This window comes from Pipistrellus kuhlii, unplaced genomic scaffold (genome assembly GCF_014108245.1).
Source record: "Pipistrellus kuhlii isolate mPipKuh1 unplaced genomic scaffold, mPipKuh1.p scaffold_m20_p_57, whole genome shotgun sequence".
NCBI lineage: Eukaryota > Metazoa > Chordata > Mammalia > Chiroptera > Vespertilionidae > Pipistrellus > Pipistrellus kuhlii.
In genome coordinates this window covers 983,089-1,001,155 of record NW_023425559.1, presented here as the reverse complement: position 1 = coordinate 1,001,155, position 18,067 = coordinate 983,089, and the positions used below count along the sequence as shown (strand labels likewise).

The window sequence follows — 18,067 nt, the reverse complement described above, 5'->3', positions numbered from 1 at the left end:
GACAGCGCACACGGGCAGTGGCCTCGGCGTCCGGCCCGGCCAGGACTCTGCCCCGGGCAGCGGGGGACCCACCTGGCAGCGGCTGAAGATGTCGGCGGGGCTGACGCGCACGTTGAAGTGCCGGAGCACGGCCTTGGCCTGCTGCGTGGCCTTGAGGCTGCAGTCCACCCGGAGGCAGCGCCCATCCCCGACCTGGGACCGGAGCTGTGGAGGGGTCGGCTGCTGAGCTCGGAACGGCCTGGCCGCCCTGCCCCCGGCTTCCCTTCCCCCCGTCCCTCTGCCCCCTGACCCTCAAGTCCCCTGCCCCATTCCCCCTAACCCCCTGCTCCCAGCCCCCGTTCCCCTGCCCCCCAGCTCCTCAGCCTCAGGCCCACGGCTTCCCCTTGGTCCACTCAGGACACCAGGGGCCGGTGGCCACAGCAGATGGAGTTGGGGTGTGAGGGGCGGGGCCCGCGGGGGTCCTCACCGTGTGGTACGGCAGCCCTGATGTCAGGATGATCCTGCCCTCCTGCCGGGCCACCTGTGCAAAGGCAGGACCACTGGTGAGGGCACCCGCCCGGGACCCGCTGCTGCAGCCCATCGCCTCTGCCCGGTCTCCGGGGGGACGGGGTAAAGTGGCCCAGAAACGGGGGCCAGGAAGGGCCAGCCACAGCTGTTCGGGCTCCAGGGTGTCCACGCGGCGGCCGCAGCAGCACCACACAGCCCTGCGCCCTGCAGCGCCGGGGACGGGACAGGGACAAAGCCCACGGGCGCCCTGCGCTCACCTCGGCCGCCCGGCGGTGGTCCTCGCCGCTGCCCAGCGCCAGCACGTCGGCGCCCAGGAGGCGCAGACTGCGTGCCAGCCCCTGCAGCATGCTGTCACACACCACACGGAAGGCCCGGACCGGGATCTCCGGGGCCTGGGCCTCCGCCTCCGCCTCCGCCTCCGCCTCCGCCTCCGGCACCTGCAAGGCAGCCCACTCAGCAGCAGCCGCCCCCGCGCTCGGGGTTAAGCGGTGGCTCTATTTTTATTTTTATATTTTATTGATTGCAGAGAGGAAGGGAGAGTGAGAGAAACGTCAACGAGAGAGAATCATGGGTCGGCTGCCTCCTGCACATCCCCTACGGGGGATCGAGCCCACAACCCGGGCCTGTGCCCTGACCGGGAATCGAACCCCGACCTCCTGGTTCATAGGTTGATGCTCAACCACTGAGCCACGCCAGCCGGGCTGGTCGCTTTAAAAAAAAAAAAAATTGTGCCGAAGCCGGTGTGGCTCAGCAGGTAGAGCATCCGTCTGTGGACTGAAAGGTCCCAGGTTTGATTCCGGTCAAGGGCATGTGCATTGGTTGCGGACACATCCCCGGCAGGGGGTGTGCAAGAGGCAGCTGGTCGATGTTTCTCTCTCATCGACGTTTCTAGCTCTCTATCCCTCTCTCCTCCTCTCTGAAAAAAATCAATAAAATATATTTAAAAAAAAAAAAAAAAAACTGTGAAAAGAATCTCGAGCAGCGAGCCCAACGCAGAAAACAGATAAAAGGATCGTCACCCACACGAGGTCCCCAGGACCCGCTCAGTCCCCGGGGGCCCCGGGGCCCTGAAGTGGGGTTCAGGGAGCACAGGCACAGCCAGATGCTGCCCTGGACCTCCGGGGGCCGGGGACACCCAGGCCTGGCGTCGGGAGGGCTGGGACCCCCTCCAGGAAACTGCCCACACGCTGGGCTCCTCTCCGGATGGAGGAACCCGGGCCCCCCACCCGGGCCCCCCACCCGGGCCTCCACCCGCACCGGGACCCACGCTCCCGCGGTCACCTGCTGGGGCGGGGCGGCGGCCTCCTGCGGGCCAGGCGGCTCCGGGCTCCGGGCCAGGTCCCCCGGCAGGTGGACGCGGGCGGGCTGGCTGCACAGCGCCCAGTACACCTCCAGCAGGCAGTAGGCGTCGGCAGCTGGGGGCAGGGGCAGCCTTAGCCTCCGGCGGCGGGCCGGGGGGCGGGGCGGGGCGGGCGGGGCACGTACCCGCGTACAGCAGCTGCCCCTCGGCCAGGGGCCGCCGGTCCCAGTTGGAGAGCTGCTGGGCCTTGTCCAGGGGCCTGCCCAGCACCCACTGCACCAGGAGGCTGAGGCCCCGCGGCTCCGGGGCCCGGGCCTCGCCCGGCGCGGGCCCAGCGGCCTCCCGGATCTGCCAAGACAGTGCCGGTGAGGCCCGCCCAGGGGACGGGGGCACGCCCACGCCCTGGCTGCCCTGCACCGCAGCGGTCCGAGCGAGGACGGAGGGACAGGAGGCTGGTCCGGGGTCTGGGGCTGTGGTCCCCGCCCACCTGCCCGTTCGGGTTCGTGCTGAGAGCTCCTGAGGGGCCAGAGGGGGCCGGCTCCGGGGGTCGTGGCACATGAGGGACGCCCTGCCTTCCGGGCCCCGGTCACTGTGGTCAGGGGCAGGGCTGGGGGGAGGACTGAGCAGACGGACCGAGCCCTGGGCCGCCCGCCCCGCGCGCTCACCCGCTCATGCACCAGCTGCAGGTCCAGGCCGCCCTGCAGCTGCTGGGGCGCGTGGGCCAGGGCGGGGCAGGCGGCTGCCAGCCTCTTCAGGTCGCCGGCCATGCCATAGCCTGTGGGCAGCAGAGGGTGAGGGCGCCGAGGGTGGGCCGACCCCCGCGCTGCATCCCGGCGGGCTTGGCCGGAGCTGGGGCAGGCCGTGTTTACCCAGCTTGGTGACGGACGGGTCTGAGAGCAGCCGGGACACCAGCCCACAGAGGGCCCGGGCTGCCTGCGCCTCCGGCCGCGAGAGCGTGAGCAGGTCCAGCAGGAGCACGCGGCCCCGCACGGCCAGCTGCAGGAGGGACGCCGGCGGCCGGTCCCAGGCGCCGAACGAGGGCCTCCACTCCAGGTCCAGGGCGACCACCTGGCCGGGCTGCAGAGAGGCCACAGGCGGTCTGAGTGGGCGCCGCCGGGCTGAACCACGTGCGTGAGGCCGCCCCTCCCTCCTCAGCAGGGCCGCGCCGTGAACGGCCGGTGGGTGTGCCCTGCTGTGGGACGAGGCGGCGTGGACGGAGCCCACGGCCCCGTGGCAGCCCCGTGGCCCACCTGCAGGAGCTCCGCCTCGTGCCGGGCCAGCTCCTCCCACGAGGCCAGGACGTGGACGTCCTTCCTGGCGATGGGCAGCTGGTAGTAGCAGCCTGTCGTGTCCTGGGAGGGCGCCTCGGCCGGCCTAGGAGGAGGCAGCGCCGGCACCATGTCCTGGCCTGACGGGGGTCTGCCCCATCCTCCTCCCACAGGCCGCTGTGGGCGTGAGAGCTTCCTGGGGTGAGACCCAACGCGGGTCCCCCAGGGGCCTGTCCCCTGCTCTGCGTGGCTGCTCGCTGGGAAGGCGGTGTGCACCCCATTCCTGGTTTCTGATTTCCAAATCGCGGACACATAACCCCCAGGACAAGGGCCCCCGCCCCGGCTCACCTGCCCTGGAGCCTGAGCCGGCGGAGCTCCGTGGCCGCCGTGGCCGGCAGCCACGCCTCGGGCAGCGACAGGTCCAGCGCGCACCGGGCCACCGTGGCCGCGTCGGTGCGCGAGGCCAGCAGCCGCAGCAGCCGGCCCTGCAGCCACTCGCTGGAGCCCACCAGGCCCTGGGGACAGGCAGCGAGGCTGAGCCTCGGCTCTGCGGGCGGGAAGCCCCGCCCGGACCTCACCCTTCGGCCGGCGCAGCCTCGGGGAATCTGCTGTCCCTGCCCACCCCGCCGGGCCCTCCCGCTGCCGTGCTGGGGACCGGCCAGCACCTCCTGTCGGCCTGGGTTGGGGGCCAGCACGTGGTTGGGCCCCGCTCCCCCCGCCCCCCGCGGGCAGCTCCCAGCCCGGCCGCCCCACACCAGCGTCCTGCGTGGGAGCCGGGGTTTCCATCAGCGTCCGCTCAGCCCCGGAAGCGCCAGCGCCCCCCCATGGCTCTGCCCCCAGCAGCCCGGGCCTCCGCTTCCCGCAGCCGGAGTTCCCACGCGGACAATATGTGGAAGCCCTCCGCATTCTTCAGGATGTCCGCTGCCCCGGCCGCTGGCACTCGGGGGACTGCCTTCCGGGCCTTGCCTGGGGTCCGCGTTCCTCTCCAGTGACTCACCCTGCACCCCCCACCCCGGCTCCAGGGCGGCTCAGCACTGCCCCCACTGGATGCCACTCAGGACACCGACGGCGTCAGACACCTGGGAGGGAGCTGACCAACTCCATGACCAGGCCCTGCGCACCTGCACTATGTGTCCCCCCCCCAAGGCCACTGCAGCCCTGGGGCTGTGATGACCCGGGGTCAGGGGGCAGCCCTGGGGCTGTGATGACCCGGGGTCAGGGGGCAGCCCTGGGGCTGTGATGACCCGGGGTCAGGGGGCAGCCCTGGGGCTGTGATGACCCAGGGTCAGGGGGCAGCCTCGCCTCCAGCATGGCCTAAAGGGCAGAGGCTGCTGGGAGGGCCCTTCCTTGCCATCCTGTGGGGGCCTCTGACCACAGACCTGGTCTGCACAGGCACACCTCCCGGGACAGCCCCTGGGCCCGTGTGAGGGCCCCCGGCCGGCCTCCTGCTCAGACTCACCCGCACGAAGTCGGCCCAGTCCTCCTGGGACATGCTGCCCTGCAGGGACACCAAGCCTGTTCCAGCCGCAGCTCCGCAGGCGCCAACACGGCCTTACGGCCCAGGCCCCTGCCGGGCACAGCAGCTTCCCCCACGGACACACACCTCCCCCTCGCCCACCCCCTCTCCCCACGCTCACCCCCTCTCCCCACCCCCTTCCCCACGCCCACCCCTACCCCCACGGGCAACCCCTCTCCCCACGGCCTGCCCCCTCTCCCTCGCCCACCCCCTCTCCCCTTGGGCACCCCTCTCCCCACACCCACGCCCTCTCCCCACGCCCACCCCTCCCACGAGCACACACACCTCCCCCACGCCCACCCCTCCCCCATGGCCACGCCCTCTCCCCACGCCCACCCCTCCCCCATGCCCACGCCCTCTCCCCACGCCCACCCCTCCCACGAGCACACACACCTCCACAAACCGCTTGTAGCACAGGTACCGCAGGGCAGCCAGGCGCTGCTGGGCCACAGTGTGGGGACAGGACGCTGAAAGAGGGCGGCTCAGCACCAGGTCTGCCGAGTCCCACAGCCTTCCCCCCTCCCCCGATGGCCCCACCCCCTCTCCCACGGCCTCGCCCCCTCCCCCTCTCCTCACCGCAGCCTTAGCCTCGGCTGCCTCCCACCCCCCAGTTCTAACAGCCCAGCGCGTGCTGCGAGTGAGCAAAGGGATCTGTATGGAGTCTCCTGGCGGGGACGCTGCTGAGCACCAAGCAGCCAGAGAGAGGAGAGACCCTTTCAGAGATGAGAAGTCAGCCCAGCTGTGGGGCTCAGGGGTTGAGCGTTGACGTAGGAACCAGGAGGTTGCGGTTCGATTCCCGGTCAGGGCACAGGCCCGGGCTGTGGGCTCGGTCCCCAGTGGGGGGTGCGCAGGAGGCAGCTGATCAGTGATTCTCTCCCATCATGGGTGTTTCTCTTTCTCCCTTCATCTCTGAAATATATTGATATATCTTTTATTTATATATATATCTATCTATAAACTAAAGATGAGAAGTTCAATGTCTTTGTAATGACACATTTCAACCGCACAAAGGACTCAGGCCACGCAGAGCGGTGACCAGGCGCCGGGGGTGACGCGGAGTCGGTGGGAGCGCCCTCACCTGGGTCCAGGCCGAAGCGCTTCTGCAGGCGCAGCACCTGCCGCGTCAGCACCCGGGGCCGCAGCTTCTCCAGCGCCAGGGGGGCCGCCTGCGGGAACCGCCTGCGGGAGAGACACGGCTCCTGCCCAGCTGCCTCCGGCTCGGGGACACCGGTGAGCCCGGCCTCCGAACCGGAGGTCAGGGCGCAGGCTGGGCGGTGGCTCAGGTCCCAGCAGGAGGCGGCCGATGGACGACTTTCTCATCATTAATTTTTCTCTCTCTCTCTCTCCCTCCCTCTCTGAGGTCAATAGAAGTCATATAAAAACAACAGCCCTGTAAGGTGCTCCTTCTCATCAGTCACCCAGACGCACGGTCCTACGTCAGGCAATTCCAGGGGCTCGCAGGGAAGGCGGCCGCCTGGCCCCCACCCGGTACCGCCCGACACCCGCTGGCACCCCCGCACAGCTGCACGGGGCCACCCGGGGCATCCCTGTGCCCACCCTCGGGTGTCACCCCGTATCGCACACACGCCCCGTGCGCCGCCCTCTCTGAGCGGATGGAGCGCAGCCACAGCGAAGGGGCGGGGCCGCCGGACACACCAGCTCCGACTGGGGCTGGAGGCCTCAGGCATCAGCTCACCCACTTCCTGCCGTCCCAGCCCCTGGCCCCCGCCTGGCCTCGCCCCGGGGCCTGGCTGCGGATCCCCTGGTGAGCACGTGGCCGGGCGAGTGGCTTTCCGTGGCCTGCCGCCCGCCCTGCCCTGGGCCCCCGGACTCACCTGGCAACAACGCCGACGTCGAAGCCGGGCCGGCACCAGGAGTCCAGCAGGGCCAGGAGCCGCCGCTGCAGGCCGGGGAAGCCCTGCACGTAGCGCTCCACGAGGCCCAGCTGGTCCTGCAGCAGCAGCGGGGCGCTCATCTGCGGGCGGTGGGGGAGGGGATGCGGGGGGGGGGGGAGGCACCCTCAGGCTGCGCCCCGGCTGAGCCCACGCTCCTCCTTGGGGCAGGGAGCAGCCCGGGCGTCAGAAGCAGGCCGGCCATCTGCGGACCTGCCCGGGAGCACAGCCCAGCAGGTCAGAGCCCAGCCCACACACACGTGCACCAACCACAACTCACGCATGAGCACACGTGTGCCCGCACACACTCAGATGCACACACACGGGCCCGCGGCTCTGGGCCTGGTCCCTGCGGCTGTGCCTTCCGTCTCCGCGGCGAAGGGCGCGGGTGGTCTTCACGGGGCCCAGCGGCAGCGGTCCTGGGGCGGGAGCGCCGGGTCGCGCAGGAGGGCGAGCCCGCACACGGCCCCCCGCAGGCCAGGACCCCACGCGGCGGGTTCCGCGGGCCCTGAGGGAGCCCCCGTGTGGTATGGGCCACTCCCCTGCCAGAACCAGCCTCAGCCGAGCCCCTCACTGCTGTCAGCCCCCCACACACCCTCGGAGGTCCAGCTACCCAGAGCCCAGGCTGGACGGGGCCCGCCTCAGGCGGTCCTCACTGGCCCACCCCTGGGAGCCCCTGTGGCCCCCGCAGGACAGAGGAGCCTGGCCTCACTCTGAGCATCTGACTCCAGAGCCTGCTGGCCACTCAGGGGCACCTGCGGCCCCTCCCGCCCTCCTCGAGGTCCCCTTCACACGTGACCCCTGACCTCCGGCACCGGCCCGCCCTGCCCAGTGCGTGCCAGGCCCAGGCCCAGCGTGGGCTGCCGCCCGTCCACAGGCCTGGGCCGCATCCAAGTGGGAGCCGGGCATTTGCATGAGAAAGACACTCACCATGTCCAGGTCCAGCTCCAGCTGCAGACGCAGCTTCGTGCCCAGCATGACAGCCTGGCGAACACAAAGGGCCGTCACGTGGGGAGGGCGGGGGGGCGGGCGGCCACCCTCTGCACGGACGCTGGTCACCGCCCAGTCTGTGGGCCAGCGAGGGCCTGTGGGCCAGCGAGGGCCTGCCTGCTCTGCACGGGGGGGTCGGGCAGGTGGGACAGCCCTGTGCTGTCCCCGGATGGGGTCTCAGCGGGGGCTGGACCCAGGGGACCCTGACCAGGGCTTGCTCCTGAGTGGACAGAGGACGGGGGGCAGGCAAGAGGCAGAAGCCCTCATCACGTGCCCTGGAGCCCAGAGCCGGCCGGGGACGTGCCAAGGAGCGGCAGTTTGGGGGGCAGCTGTCCTGGGGGGGGCGTGCACGGGAGCCGGGCCTGACCCAGGCTCTGGCAGAGAACACGCCGGGTTGAGAGCCGCACGTAGGGCAGCCTGTGCTATTAATATTTCCATACATCGCGCTCCCATTACGCGCAAAAATAACCACAGGGCCACCGCTCGCCGGCCGCTCACAGAAACGACCGAAATAGCGGCTGGGAAAGGCTCCGGGCCTCTGGCTGGATCTCAGGGCGGGCCCTGCCCAGTGCCCGCTGACCCTGCCCATAGCCGGGCCAGCTCCAGAGCGGGGTCTCCACCAGCCCCCGAGGCCCAGGGCCGGGGAAGGGGCACAAGGTGGCTGGATGGGCACAGGGCCAATGGAGGAGTCCCAGAGCCGGGGGAGGAGTCCCAGAGCCAGGGGGAGGAGTCCCAGAGCCGGGGGGAGGGGGTGCCGGGCCCGAGGAGGGGGTGCCGGGCCCGGGGAGGGGGTGCAGGGCCCGGGGAGGGGGTGCAGGGTCAGGGGAGGGGGTGCAGGGTCAGGGGAGGGGGTGCAGGGCCCGAGGAGGGGGTGCAGGGCCTGAGGAGGGGGTGCAGGGCTGGGGGAGGGGGTGCAGGGTCAGGGGAGGGGGTGCAGGGTCAGGGGAGGGGGTGCAGGGCCCGAGGAGGGGGTGCAGGGCCTGAGGAGGGGGTGCAGGGCTGGGGGAGGGGGTGCAGGGTCAGGGAAGGGGGTGCAGGGCCCGGGGAGGGGGTGCAGGGCCCGGGGAGGGGGTGCAGGGCCTGAGGAGGGGGTGCAGGGTCAGGGGAGGGGGTGCAGGGCCCGGGGAGGGGGTGCAGGGCCTGAGGAGGGGGTGCAGGGCCTGAGGAGGGGGTGCAGGGCCCGAGGAGGGGGTGCAGGGCCCGGGGAGGGGGTGCAGGGTCAGGGGAGGGGGTGCAGGGTCAGGGGAGGGGGTGCAGGGCTTGAGGAGGGGGTGCAGGGCTGGGGGAGGGGGTGCAGGGTCAGGGGAGGGGGTGCAGGGCCTGAGGAGGGGGTGCAGGGCTGGGGGAGGGGATGCAGGACCCCCCACCTGCCCACTGGCTGGGAAGGGGCCTCCGCTCGGGGTGGGGCCAGTGTGGAGGGTGCTGTGCTCAGAGCTCAGGCCTCTCCTGAGAGGGGCCTGCCCTACACAACCCTGTCCAAGGGGATTTCCCTGCTGCCGCTGGTCTCCCACAGCAGCCGGCTCCCTGGCCAGGCTCAGCCAGAGCGCTCCATGCACCCAGGGTGCCTCTCCCGGCCCGCTCTGTGGCTGGAGGTTGGGCTGGGGGAGGGCACAGGTCCACGGGGAGGCTGCCTGGTCTCACCCCGCCACGGGAGGGCGCTCCCACTCCACTGGGGCCACCACAGTGACCTGGGGGACTGCGGCAGCAGAACCGCCCCCTCCAGGAAGGCTCCCTAGCCTGGCCCCATCGAGGGCTTGGGTGGGGGCTGCCCGTGGTTCTGCCCCCGGCTGGGCTTAGAGTCGATCTCTGGTCCTTTCTGGACGGGCTGCAGCTGAGGTACGACCCAGACTGTCCAGGCCTGGTCACGTGAGGCCCAGCAGGTGTGGGAAGATCACTCCGGCCAGGTGTCTGCAACCGGCCTGAGATCCAGGTCCAGAGGGGCGCGCAGGTGGGAGGGCCCGGGCCCCGCAGGAGACTGCCCAGGGCTGGGCTGCTGGCCCCTGGCGGGCTTTCTGACCTCGGCCCAGAGGCCGAGCCGGAGGGCAGGCCCCGCGGCTGGCGGTCAGGGCGGGAGGTGGGACTCCCCGACAGGCCCAGAGCAGCTGCTTCTGGGGAGAATGACCCCGAGAACCGGCGGGGGGAGGGGTGCCCGCGCCCGGGCTGCCCGGGGCAGTGGCCTGGGACCCAGGGTGCCGCCCCCGCCTCCGAGGCTCGCTGGGCCCGGAGCCAAGGCCCCCCTTTTAAGCAGAGCTATCCTTTTACCTTGATAAGCTGTTTAAGAAATGTAAATAAAATAACTCGGCAGACAAAAGCGGGCATTCATCGGCCCGGAGCCAGCCGCCGGGACATGAAACACCAAGGCGCACTGAGCGGTGCCCGGCGCTCGGCTCGGCGGCTGAGTGCGCCCGGGCGCGGGCACTGGAGCGTACACCGCCCGCCCGCGGCGGGACAATCCGCTGGCGCACAGGGCGGGGGACAAGGCCCCTTTGTGTGGCTCTGCCTGGAGCGAGAGGCCCCGGCAGCGCCAGACACTCTGAAAGGCCCAGTGTAACCGGAGACGGACGGGCCTGCCTCCCGTCCGCATTCTCCGCGGCGCAGCCGCCCATTCAGCTGGGAACGGTCGAGCCCGCGAGCGGGGCCGCCCGCAGTGTCCATCCGGGCGTCCGGGCGAGAGAGCAGGCGGCAGGGCTGGCGGCGGGGCCCACGCTGCCCGCAGGGCACGCACCTCCGGCCCCAGCGCCCACTTTCCCACGAGCCTCCTCACCAGACGGGCTCTTGGGAACAAGGGCCCACGTGGGGGCAGGGTCTGGCCTCGGTGCCCGCCCCGCCCAGCTGCCACGGGTGTGGGGTCAGCGCCCAGAGCCCTGTCTCTGGCCAGGTTGTGCGAGGAGCAGGACTGTCTCTGATCACCGGACACCGGACTCCTCCCTCTGGGGCGCCCTCCCCGGCCCTAGCCCCCACCTGCACCTGGGATCCCTGCTTCAGCCCCACTCCCACGCCCCACCCCACGCCCCACTATCGCCTCGGCCCCGTGCGCCCGCAGCACAGCTCAGCCACCCAGGCACTCCCTGCGTGCTGCAGGCCCACCCCTCCCTGTCGCCCCACTCGGACGAGTCCCCGGAGCCGCTGGCCAGGCCCCCTCCCTCAGGCTCCAGGCCGCTCACAGGGTGTCCTCACTGAGGCCCACGCCTTGCCTTCCCCCCAGCAGGCAGCTTCGCCCACATGGCCGGTGATCTGTGCCCCGGGTGCCAGCCCTGTGCCCCCCACTGAACCTCCATCCAAAGCAGGAGCGTGATGCTGGGGGCTGGCCCGGGGCTGCTGGGCCGGTGGGAGGTGGGTCCTGCCTGAGCCGGCGACGGCCGGGAGCCCCCAGGACCTGGGGAGCCAGTCCCTCATGTCACCACCGTGGCCTGACCAGCAAACACGCAGGGGCCACCCCACAGCCCAGGCAGGGCCCTGGCAGGTGCAGGAGCGGCACCGCAGCGCCCAGGGCTCTGGCGATATAGATGCCGATGTGCCCTGTCACCCATCAGACCAGGGACTTCCCAGCCTGGCCGGGTGTGGCCGTGGCTGCAGGGCCCACAGGAGGGCAGCCGGGGGGCCAGGCGGGGACAGCGACAGAAGCCCGGTGACTGTGGGGAGGAGGAGAGAGGGACAGCAGGCTGGCCCAGGCGCAGGGGTGGCATGGGGGGGCAGAGGGACCCTCACTGGCTTCTCCCACGCCCTGCACCTCTGGCCCGAGAGGGTATCCAGCACGAAACCCTGGGAGGCTGGGGCAGCGTCCCAGGCCAGGCGCTTCGGCGCACGACCTTGGGCCAGAGCCAGGGTGTCCCTGTGCCGCCGGCAGAGTGGGAGGGCCGGGCGCCTCAGGAGGAAGGCCCTGGGCACAGGGGGCCCCTGGGACCCGGCAGCAGCATGGCCCTGAGCTGGGTCTGGGTGTTTGGTCCCCGAGCCCCGGCACCTCCAGGTGGAGGCAGAGGCACTTCGGGGTGGACCCTGTGAGCCCAGCCCACTCTCGCTCACCCCACAGACCCCACAAACCGGTAGAGAACCACAGCTGAGAACTGGGATGGCCCCGAGGCCGCCCCAGCCATGGGGCGGGGCCAGACCACACGGAGGTCACACTCACCTCCTTGAACTTGCCCTCCTGGTGCAGCCGGTGGACGAGGGCCAGCATTGACCCCCGGTCTGCGTCCTGCAGCTGGAAGATCCTGACCAGCGGCTCCACGAGGCTCGGGGGGCTGTCAGACAGGAGCCTGGCCGCACGGGCCTGCAGGGGCCCCAGCCCCGGGCTGCCCTGGAAGCCGAGACCTGGTCTCAGCTGGTGGCCCTGGCCGGGGGCTCGGGGCGGGGCGGGTGGGGCCCGGAGGCGGAGACACCGCTGAGGGAGACGTCAGGGGCTGAGGGGCTGGTCTTCAGGCTGAGTCCCCAGCCCCCACCACCCAGCAACCCCAGCTGTGAGGCCCGTCAGCTGGGCACGCAGGCGGGAGAAGCTTCTGTGGGGGGTGGCCCATGGGGGCCCGGGGAGGGGCTTACCTGGGAGGGCCCCAGGGGAGGCTGTGCCTGCAGCCAGCGCTCTAGCTCCCTCAGGAGCCAGGCCTCCAGGGAGGGGCCCTTCCTCCAGGGGGCCGCGCGCCCCTCCAGCAGGTCCAGGAGGGCAGTGCGGGGGTCGTCCAGGGCAGCAAAGCCCCGCCAGGCCTCCTCCTTGAACTGTGGAGATGCCTGTCATGCGTGCTCGCGCCAGCCCTGCCCCAGCTCGGGGCACAGCGGGAGGTGGGAGAGGCTCAGGCATTCCCTGTGGCAGTGGGTGCTCCCGCCTTTGTGCTCTGGGCCCCGGCCAGCACCCACACCCAGCTCACCTGCTGCGGCTGCCGTGCCGACCACAGCGCCTGCAGGGCCGGCGGGAACCCAAGCATGTCCTGGCCTGGGGACGAGACAGGGCCACGGAGGGCTGTGGTGGGCGGGCTCACTGACACCACCAGTGCCCAGGCCCCCACCCCTCGGGCCTGTGAGCCCGGGTGGCACTGCAGCCACGGGGACTGCAGGTCCCGGAACAGCCGTGAGCTGGGGGCAGGGGGGCAACCAGCAGGGCCGCGCCCACAGCCCTGACCAGGCCCCTTGAGGGCCAGCTGAGCCTGCAGGCATGTCCAGCGGGTCTGTCCCCCACTTCGGCGTCATGTCACAGCCCCTCCTCCAATGCCCGGCTACTGCTGTGCCCCGACAAGCTGGGTGCTCCCCAAGCCTGCCCCCCCACGGCCAAGTGCCCCAGGCCCCACCACAGTCCTTCTGCCTGTCCATCCGACCCTGCAGGACAGCCTGAGAGCACAGAGCTGGCATGTATCTGAGTGTGTGCGTGTGCACTGTGTGAGTGTGCATGTGTGCACGACTGTATGTATGAGTGTGGGAGTGTTCAAGTATGTGTACACAAGTATATGTGTGTATATGTGAATGTGCATATGTGTATGAGTATTTATGTGTGTATGAGTGTGTATGTATGCTGGGTGGCAGACACCTGGCCTCCAGCAGTGGGCGGTGACCACAGAGCCACCCCAGCCCCTGTGCCCCACAAAGTGGCCAGTGCAGCACCCTGCCTCCCCCCAACTCCCCCCCGGCCAGGCAGGAGGCTGCTCTCAGCTCAGGATCTCAAAGGCTCCCACCACTGCCTGGCGCGCCCTCGGCCCAGCAGGACCCAGTGCCCACGCTGAGCTGGCTGCCTGGACCACAGCTGTGCCTGCCGGCGGCCTGAGCACCAGACACCGACACTCGTGTTCGCTGCAGTGACTCTCAGCCCAGGCCTGGCCATCTGCCCCCCCCCCCCAGTGGCACCGGGGGGCCCAGCCCCGGCCGCCCCTGGAGAAAGGGCCGAGGTGTGAGCCCTGAGTCTCCGGCCCGCATCCCCTCCCGGTTGTTTCTGAGGGGCCCTCTCCGCAGGCCCAGCGTGCCGGCGCCCGGAGCGCGTGCTCTGCAGCGCGTCCAGGAGCTGCGGGGCCAGCGGCCGAGTCAGGGTCCCCGGGCTGCCCCGGCCACCCCACCTGCATCCCGTCACCCCCTTCATCCCCAAAGGTGAGCCTCATGCCACACTGTGCTCAGCACAGACTGGGGGGGGGGAGGGAGGGGGACACACAGCTCGCGTACCCCATGCTACCCCAGCACAGAGCCCCCCTGCACATGCACATGCACCCCACACGGCCAACACGGGGATCATGCATGTGCACTACAAGCACATACCCTGCATACACCATACACACACACACACAGCCCAGGCATGCACCCCTCACTCCGCATCCCACACCCTCAGCCCAGCCAAATGCAGCCCAGCTGGACTCAGGACCAGGGGACACAGACTCCCCCACAGAGCAGCACTCACCAGGAGCAGGGCTACCAGCGGGGTCACCAGTGGGGTCTCCACCAGTGGGGTCACCAGCGGCGTCTTCACTGGCAGGGTCACCAGCAGGGTCTGCACCAGCAGGGTCACCAGCAGGGTCACCAGTGGGGTCTCCACCAGCGGGGTCACCAGCGGGGTCACTAGCGGCATCTCCACCAGTGGGGTCACCAGTGGGGTCTCCACCGGCAGGGACACCAGCGGGGTCACTAGCGGCATCTCCATTGGCAGGGTCACCAGCGGGGTCACCAGCGGCGTCTCCATTGGCAGGGTCACCAGCGGAGTCTCCACCGGCAGGGTCACCAGCAGCGTCTCCACTGGCAGGGTCACCAGCAGGGTCTGCACCAACGGGCTGTCCAGGGTCCATCCTCAGGGCGGGGGGGCCCGGACAGGTGGCGGCAGGCAGCCTGAGGAGGTGGGACTAGAGAAGCGGGACAGTCAGGCTGGGTCCACCTGGGGGGAGGCGCAGAGGGATCCCGCTGCAGGCACACAGGGAGACCTCCCTATCTCAGAGGCTGGGGGCCCTGGGGGCCCTGCAGTGAGAACCCAGGCTGGACCGGCACCTCGGCCACCGGGTTCGGCGGACGCACGCCTGATGCTGGACGCGCTCCCACACTGGCGAGGGTACCCCGCTTTCCCTCCTCAAACCTGTTTTATTGGGGCTCAGGCGGCTGAGGGAACCCCAGGACCACACGGCCGCCTGCAGGTCCAGGCCGGCCCGGAGACCGCTCCCAGGGGCTCCTCGGCGTCTGTGGGTCTTAATGTCCATGTTTCTTTTTTTAAAATATATTTTTATTGATGTCAGAGAGGAAGGGAGAGGGAGAGAGAGAGAGAGCTGCCTCCTGCCCGCCCCCTACTGGGGATGGAGCCTGCCACCTGGGTGCGTGCCCTGACCGGGAATGGAACCGACCTTCTGGTTCATAGGTCATCGCTCGGCCAGGGAGCCACCGGGCCGGGCACGTCCACATGTCTAAGGAGCACACAGTATGGCTGTTTCCGGGTTCCTGTCTGACTGACCAGCTCAGAGGTCAGAGGTCACTACTGTGCCAACACCCCACCACCTCCCACAACACCCCACCACCTCCCACAACAGCTCCCGACCCCGCCGACGCGCTGAGGCCCCAGCGCGGCCTCCTTCCCGCCCGCTGGCCCGGACCTCCGCGCCGGCCACCTGGAGCGGCCGGCCGCCCGCCCGGTGCAAACAATCCACCGGGAAACAGGGCTCGGGCAGCGGCCGCGGCATCAGGCATCACGCTTCCTGCCGGAGGGGCCGGGCCGGGTGCCCTCGGGCGGCAGGCACTGCGTCCTGTGGGCGGAGGAGGAGGTGGCAGGCCTGTGGCCAGGCGGCCCTCTCCCGGGTCCTCACGGCCTCCCTCGTGTGAGTGAGTGAGTGTGTGAGTGTGTGTGTGTGTGTGAGAGTGTGTGTATGTGTGTCTGTGTATGTGAGTGAGTGTGTGTGTATGTGTGTGAGTGTGTGTGTCTGTATGTGAGTGTGTGTGTGTGTGTCTGTGTGTGTGTGAGTGTGTGTGTCTGTATGTGTGTGTGTGTCTGTATGTGTGTGAGTGTGTGTGTGTGTGTGTCCTCACCTCCTCTCACGAGGTCACCCGTTACTTAGCCAGAACGTCATTTCACCTAAATCACCTCTTTAAAACCCTCATTGCCAGCCCAAGCCAGTGCGGCTCCATGGATAGAGCGTCGGCCTATGGACGGAAGGGTCCCGGGTTCGATTCTGGTCAGGGCACAGGCCCGAGTTTGGGCTCAGTCCCCCCCAATGAGGGGCGTGCAGGGGGCGGCCGACCCATGATTCTCTCGTCACTGATGTTTCTCCCTCTCTCCCTTCCTCTCTGAAACCAATGAAAGAAATTTATTAAAAATAAATTTAAAAAGCCCACCTCCAATATGGCCTCCGGGAGTTGGGGCTTCACGTGGATTTGTAACAGGGACCCAGACACCAGCGCTGCCCCGTGCTAGCTGCTCGGGGTCCGGGGCCCTGGGGAGGGGGTGTCTGTGGCCGGGTGCCCCCTGTCCCACCCTCTGTGAGAGCAGGAGGGGGCTGCTGGCCACAGGCAGGGGAGGGAACCGAGGTTGGCCAGGTCCTTCCACTGCACCCCGTTCCTTTTCGCTGTCTCCTAGACACGGTCAGGGCGCCCCATGTGGGCCGGCCGGCCGCCTGCCGCCTGGACAGGTGCACACGCCTTCCCCACGTTCGAGGGCACCGGTCACAGGAGGGCCCGCACAGAGCCACTGCCCCCCACACGGCCCCGCCTGCCCTGGTTCAGCACCCTATACAGTCCCCAGCCCGGCCCCGCCCACCTCCCGTCCCCCTTCCCCAGACCCGCCCTCCAGGGCCCCGAGTGGGAGCCCTCTGAGGCCCAGGTGCCGCTCACCCACCATGACGGGCCCACCCGTCTGTCCAGATCCCGCCTGCCCTCTCCTGGGGGACTCGGCACAGGCTGGGCACAGAGAGGGCTGCCCGGCCCCACGGCCCCAGCGGGCTGGCCGCCCCATCTCTGAGGCCCTCTGACCTCACAGGGAGGATGGCTTGGGCCCCAGGCTTCCATGGGGTCAGTTTACAGCTGCGGTCCGGGGCACAGGCGTGCTGGGCGCATTGAAGACGGACGGGAGGCCAGCAGGGGGCGCTCAACCTCCATGTCAGCTACAGAGCCCAGAGGCCTCCTGGCAGGACCCGGGCCACTGAGAAACCACCTTCCCGAGCTCTCCCCTCCCCTCCGACGTGGCCACCGCCCCCCAGCTCCTCCTTTCACAAAGGGGGGTCCTCTCCCAGCCGGCCACAGGGAGCTTGTCCTGAACTGCCAGTCTGTGCTGAGCCCTCCTGCTGGCTCTGCCTGGCTGCTCCGTCTCTGCGTCCACCGCGGAAGGCCCCCCGAGCAACACGGAGGGAGCCCGGCCTCCCGCCAGCCTGCCCGTGAGCTGCGGCCTTGGCTCGGCCTGGCCTGTGAGCCTGCCGGGGGGGGCGTGGACGAGCTGTCTCCACAGCCCGGTGAGCGAATTCCTGCACTCAACGCCTCTCGCCCCGGACGGGGAGCTCCATGGACAGAGCGTGGACAGAGCATGGACTGGGGCTGCAGGCTCCTCCCTGCCGGACCCGGTTTGGGGCGGTGCAGGAGGCAGCCCATCGAGGTGTTTCTCTCCCTTCCACTCTCTGAAAATCAGCGGGGAGCCCTGGCCGGTGTGGCTCAGTGGATAGAGCGTCGTCGGCCTGCGGACTGAACTGTCAAGGGCATGTACCTTGGTTGCAGGCACATCCCCAGTGGGGGGCGTACAGGAGGCAGCTGATCGATGTTTCTCTCTCATTGATGTTTCTAACTATCCCTCTCCCTTCCTGTCTGTAAAAAATCAATAGAATATATATTTTTTTAAAAAAATAAAAATCAGTGGGAGACATCCTCGGGGGAGGATGAACAGATAATAAATGAAATCCAGGCCTCTCCCCTGTGCGGGGCCTGGTCCTGGGGGCCCCCCTAGACTGGGAAGCCGCAAAGAGGGAGCCACCTTCCAAGTGGCAGCAGGGGGCGCTGTGCGCAGCCGCAGGACCGGCCGCGCGGGCAGCTCCGCGGGGGACGCCGCCCACTTCCGCTTCCCCAGTTCGGCCGGGCTGGCTCGTGCCCCCACAAGCAGTGTCGCTGTTAGAACTTTCGTTTTCAGGGTCCAGTCCACAGGGCCATCTGGGCGCCCAGCCCGAGGCCGGAGAGGCTGGTCCGCCTGCTGGGGCCGGCGCGGGGCCCCTGAGAGGCAGCCCCAGTGCGGCGGGCGCTGCTCCCTGCTTCCCCCGGGGGGCCGGCCCAGGGCCTGCCTGGGCCCCAGGGCGCCCGCCGCTGCCCGGAGCCGCCGCCTGGGGCCGCCGCCTGGGGCCCGAGGCCAGGACGCGCTCCGGCGGCGCCGGCTCCGGAGCGCGGACCGGACTTCGCGCCTGACTCGGCCGGGGGCGGCGGCGGCGGCTCGGCCCCTGAGGGTGCGGGCTGAGCCCCGCCCGCTGCCCGCGGCCCCGCCCGGCCTCCGGCGCCTCAGCCGCCGCCGAGCCCGCCCGCCCGCCTCGGCGCGCACCCCGGGGGGCGCTCACCTCAACCCGCGGGGCCGCCCGGAACCTTGGCGCGGCCCCGGCAGCGGCGGAGGCAAAGGACCCGGACGGCTTTCCCGGAGCACCAGGCCGCGCGGCCCCGCGGGTCCCGGATCCCGGGCGAAGCGGGGCGC

The 18,067-nt window shown here is 69.9% G+C and overlaps 1 protein-coding gene across 9 annotated transcripts in view; it reads right to left on the bottom strand.

The window, feature by feature from the left end:
- EXD3 (exonuclease 3'-5' domain containing 3) overlaps positions 1 to 18,062 on the bottom strand; it is a 30,355-nt gene extending 12,293 nt beyond the window's left edge. The window contains exons 1-20 of one of the 9 annotated variants that reach the window (XM_045573870.1): positions 17,937 to 18,062; positions 14,206 to 14,276; positions 13,841 to 13,983; positions 12,333 to 12,397; positions 12,010 to 12,183; positions 11,603 to 11,770; positions 7,414 to 7,467; positions 6,427 to 6,566; positions 5,670 to 5,770; positions 4,985 to 5,058; positions 4,535 to 4,573; positions 3,424 to 3,590; positions 3,058 to 3,181; positions 2,677 to 2,884; positions 2,478 to 2,582; positions 1,993 to 2,160; positions 1,789 to 1,922; positions 765 to 944; positions 467 to 520; positions 73 to 204 (exon numbers count right to left, since the gene is read on the bottom strand). In XM_045573870.1, coding sequence (XP_045429826.1) covers positions 73 to 204; positions 467 to 520; positions 765 to 944; positions 1,789 to 1,922; positions 1,993 to 2,160; positions 2,478 to 2,582; positions 2,677 to 2,884; positions 3,058 to 3,181; positions 3,424 to 3,590; positions 4,535 to 4,573; positions 4,985 to 5,058; positions 5,670 to 5,770; positions 6,427 to 6,566; positions 7,414 to 7,467; positions 11,603 to 11,770; positions 12,010 to 12,183; positions 12,333 to 12,397; positions 13,841 to 13,983; positions 14,206 to 14,222 — 2,247 coding nt within the window. In that variant the 5' untranslated portion in view covers positions 14,223 to 14,276; positions 17,937 to 18,062. Of the gene's footprint in view, positions 1 to 72; positions 205 to 466; positions 521 to 764; positions 945 to 1,788; positions 1,923 to 1,992; positions 2,161 to 2,472; positions 2,583 to 2,676; positions 2,891 to 3,057; positions 3,182 to 3,423; positions 3,591 to 4,534; positions 4,574 to 4,984; positions 5,059 to 5,669; positions 5,771 to 6,426; positions 6,567 to 7,413; positions 7,468 to 11,602; positions 11,771 to 12,009; positions 12,184 to 12,332; positions 12,404 to 13,840; positions 14,277 to 17,936 lie in introns of all 9 variants that reach the window. The other 8 variants (XM_036416980.2, XM_045573867.1, XM_045573864.1 and 5 more) reach the window with 8 other exon arrangements.
- Positions 18,063 to 18,067: the final 5 nt, after the last annotated feature.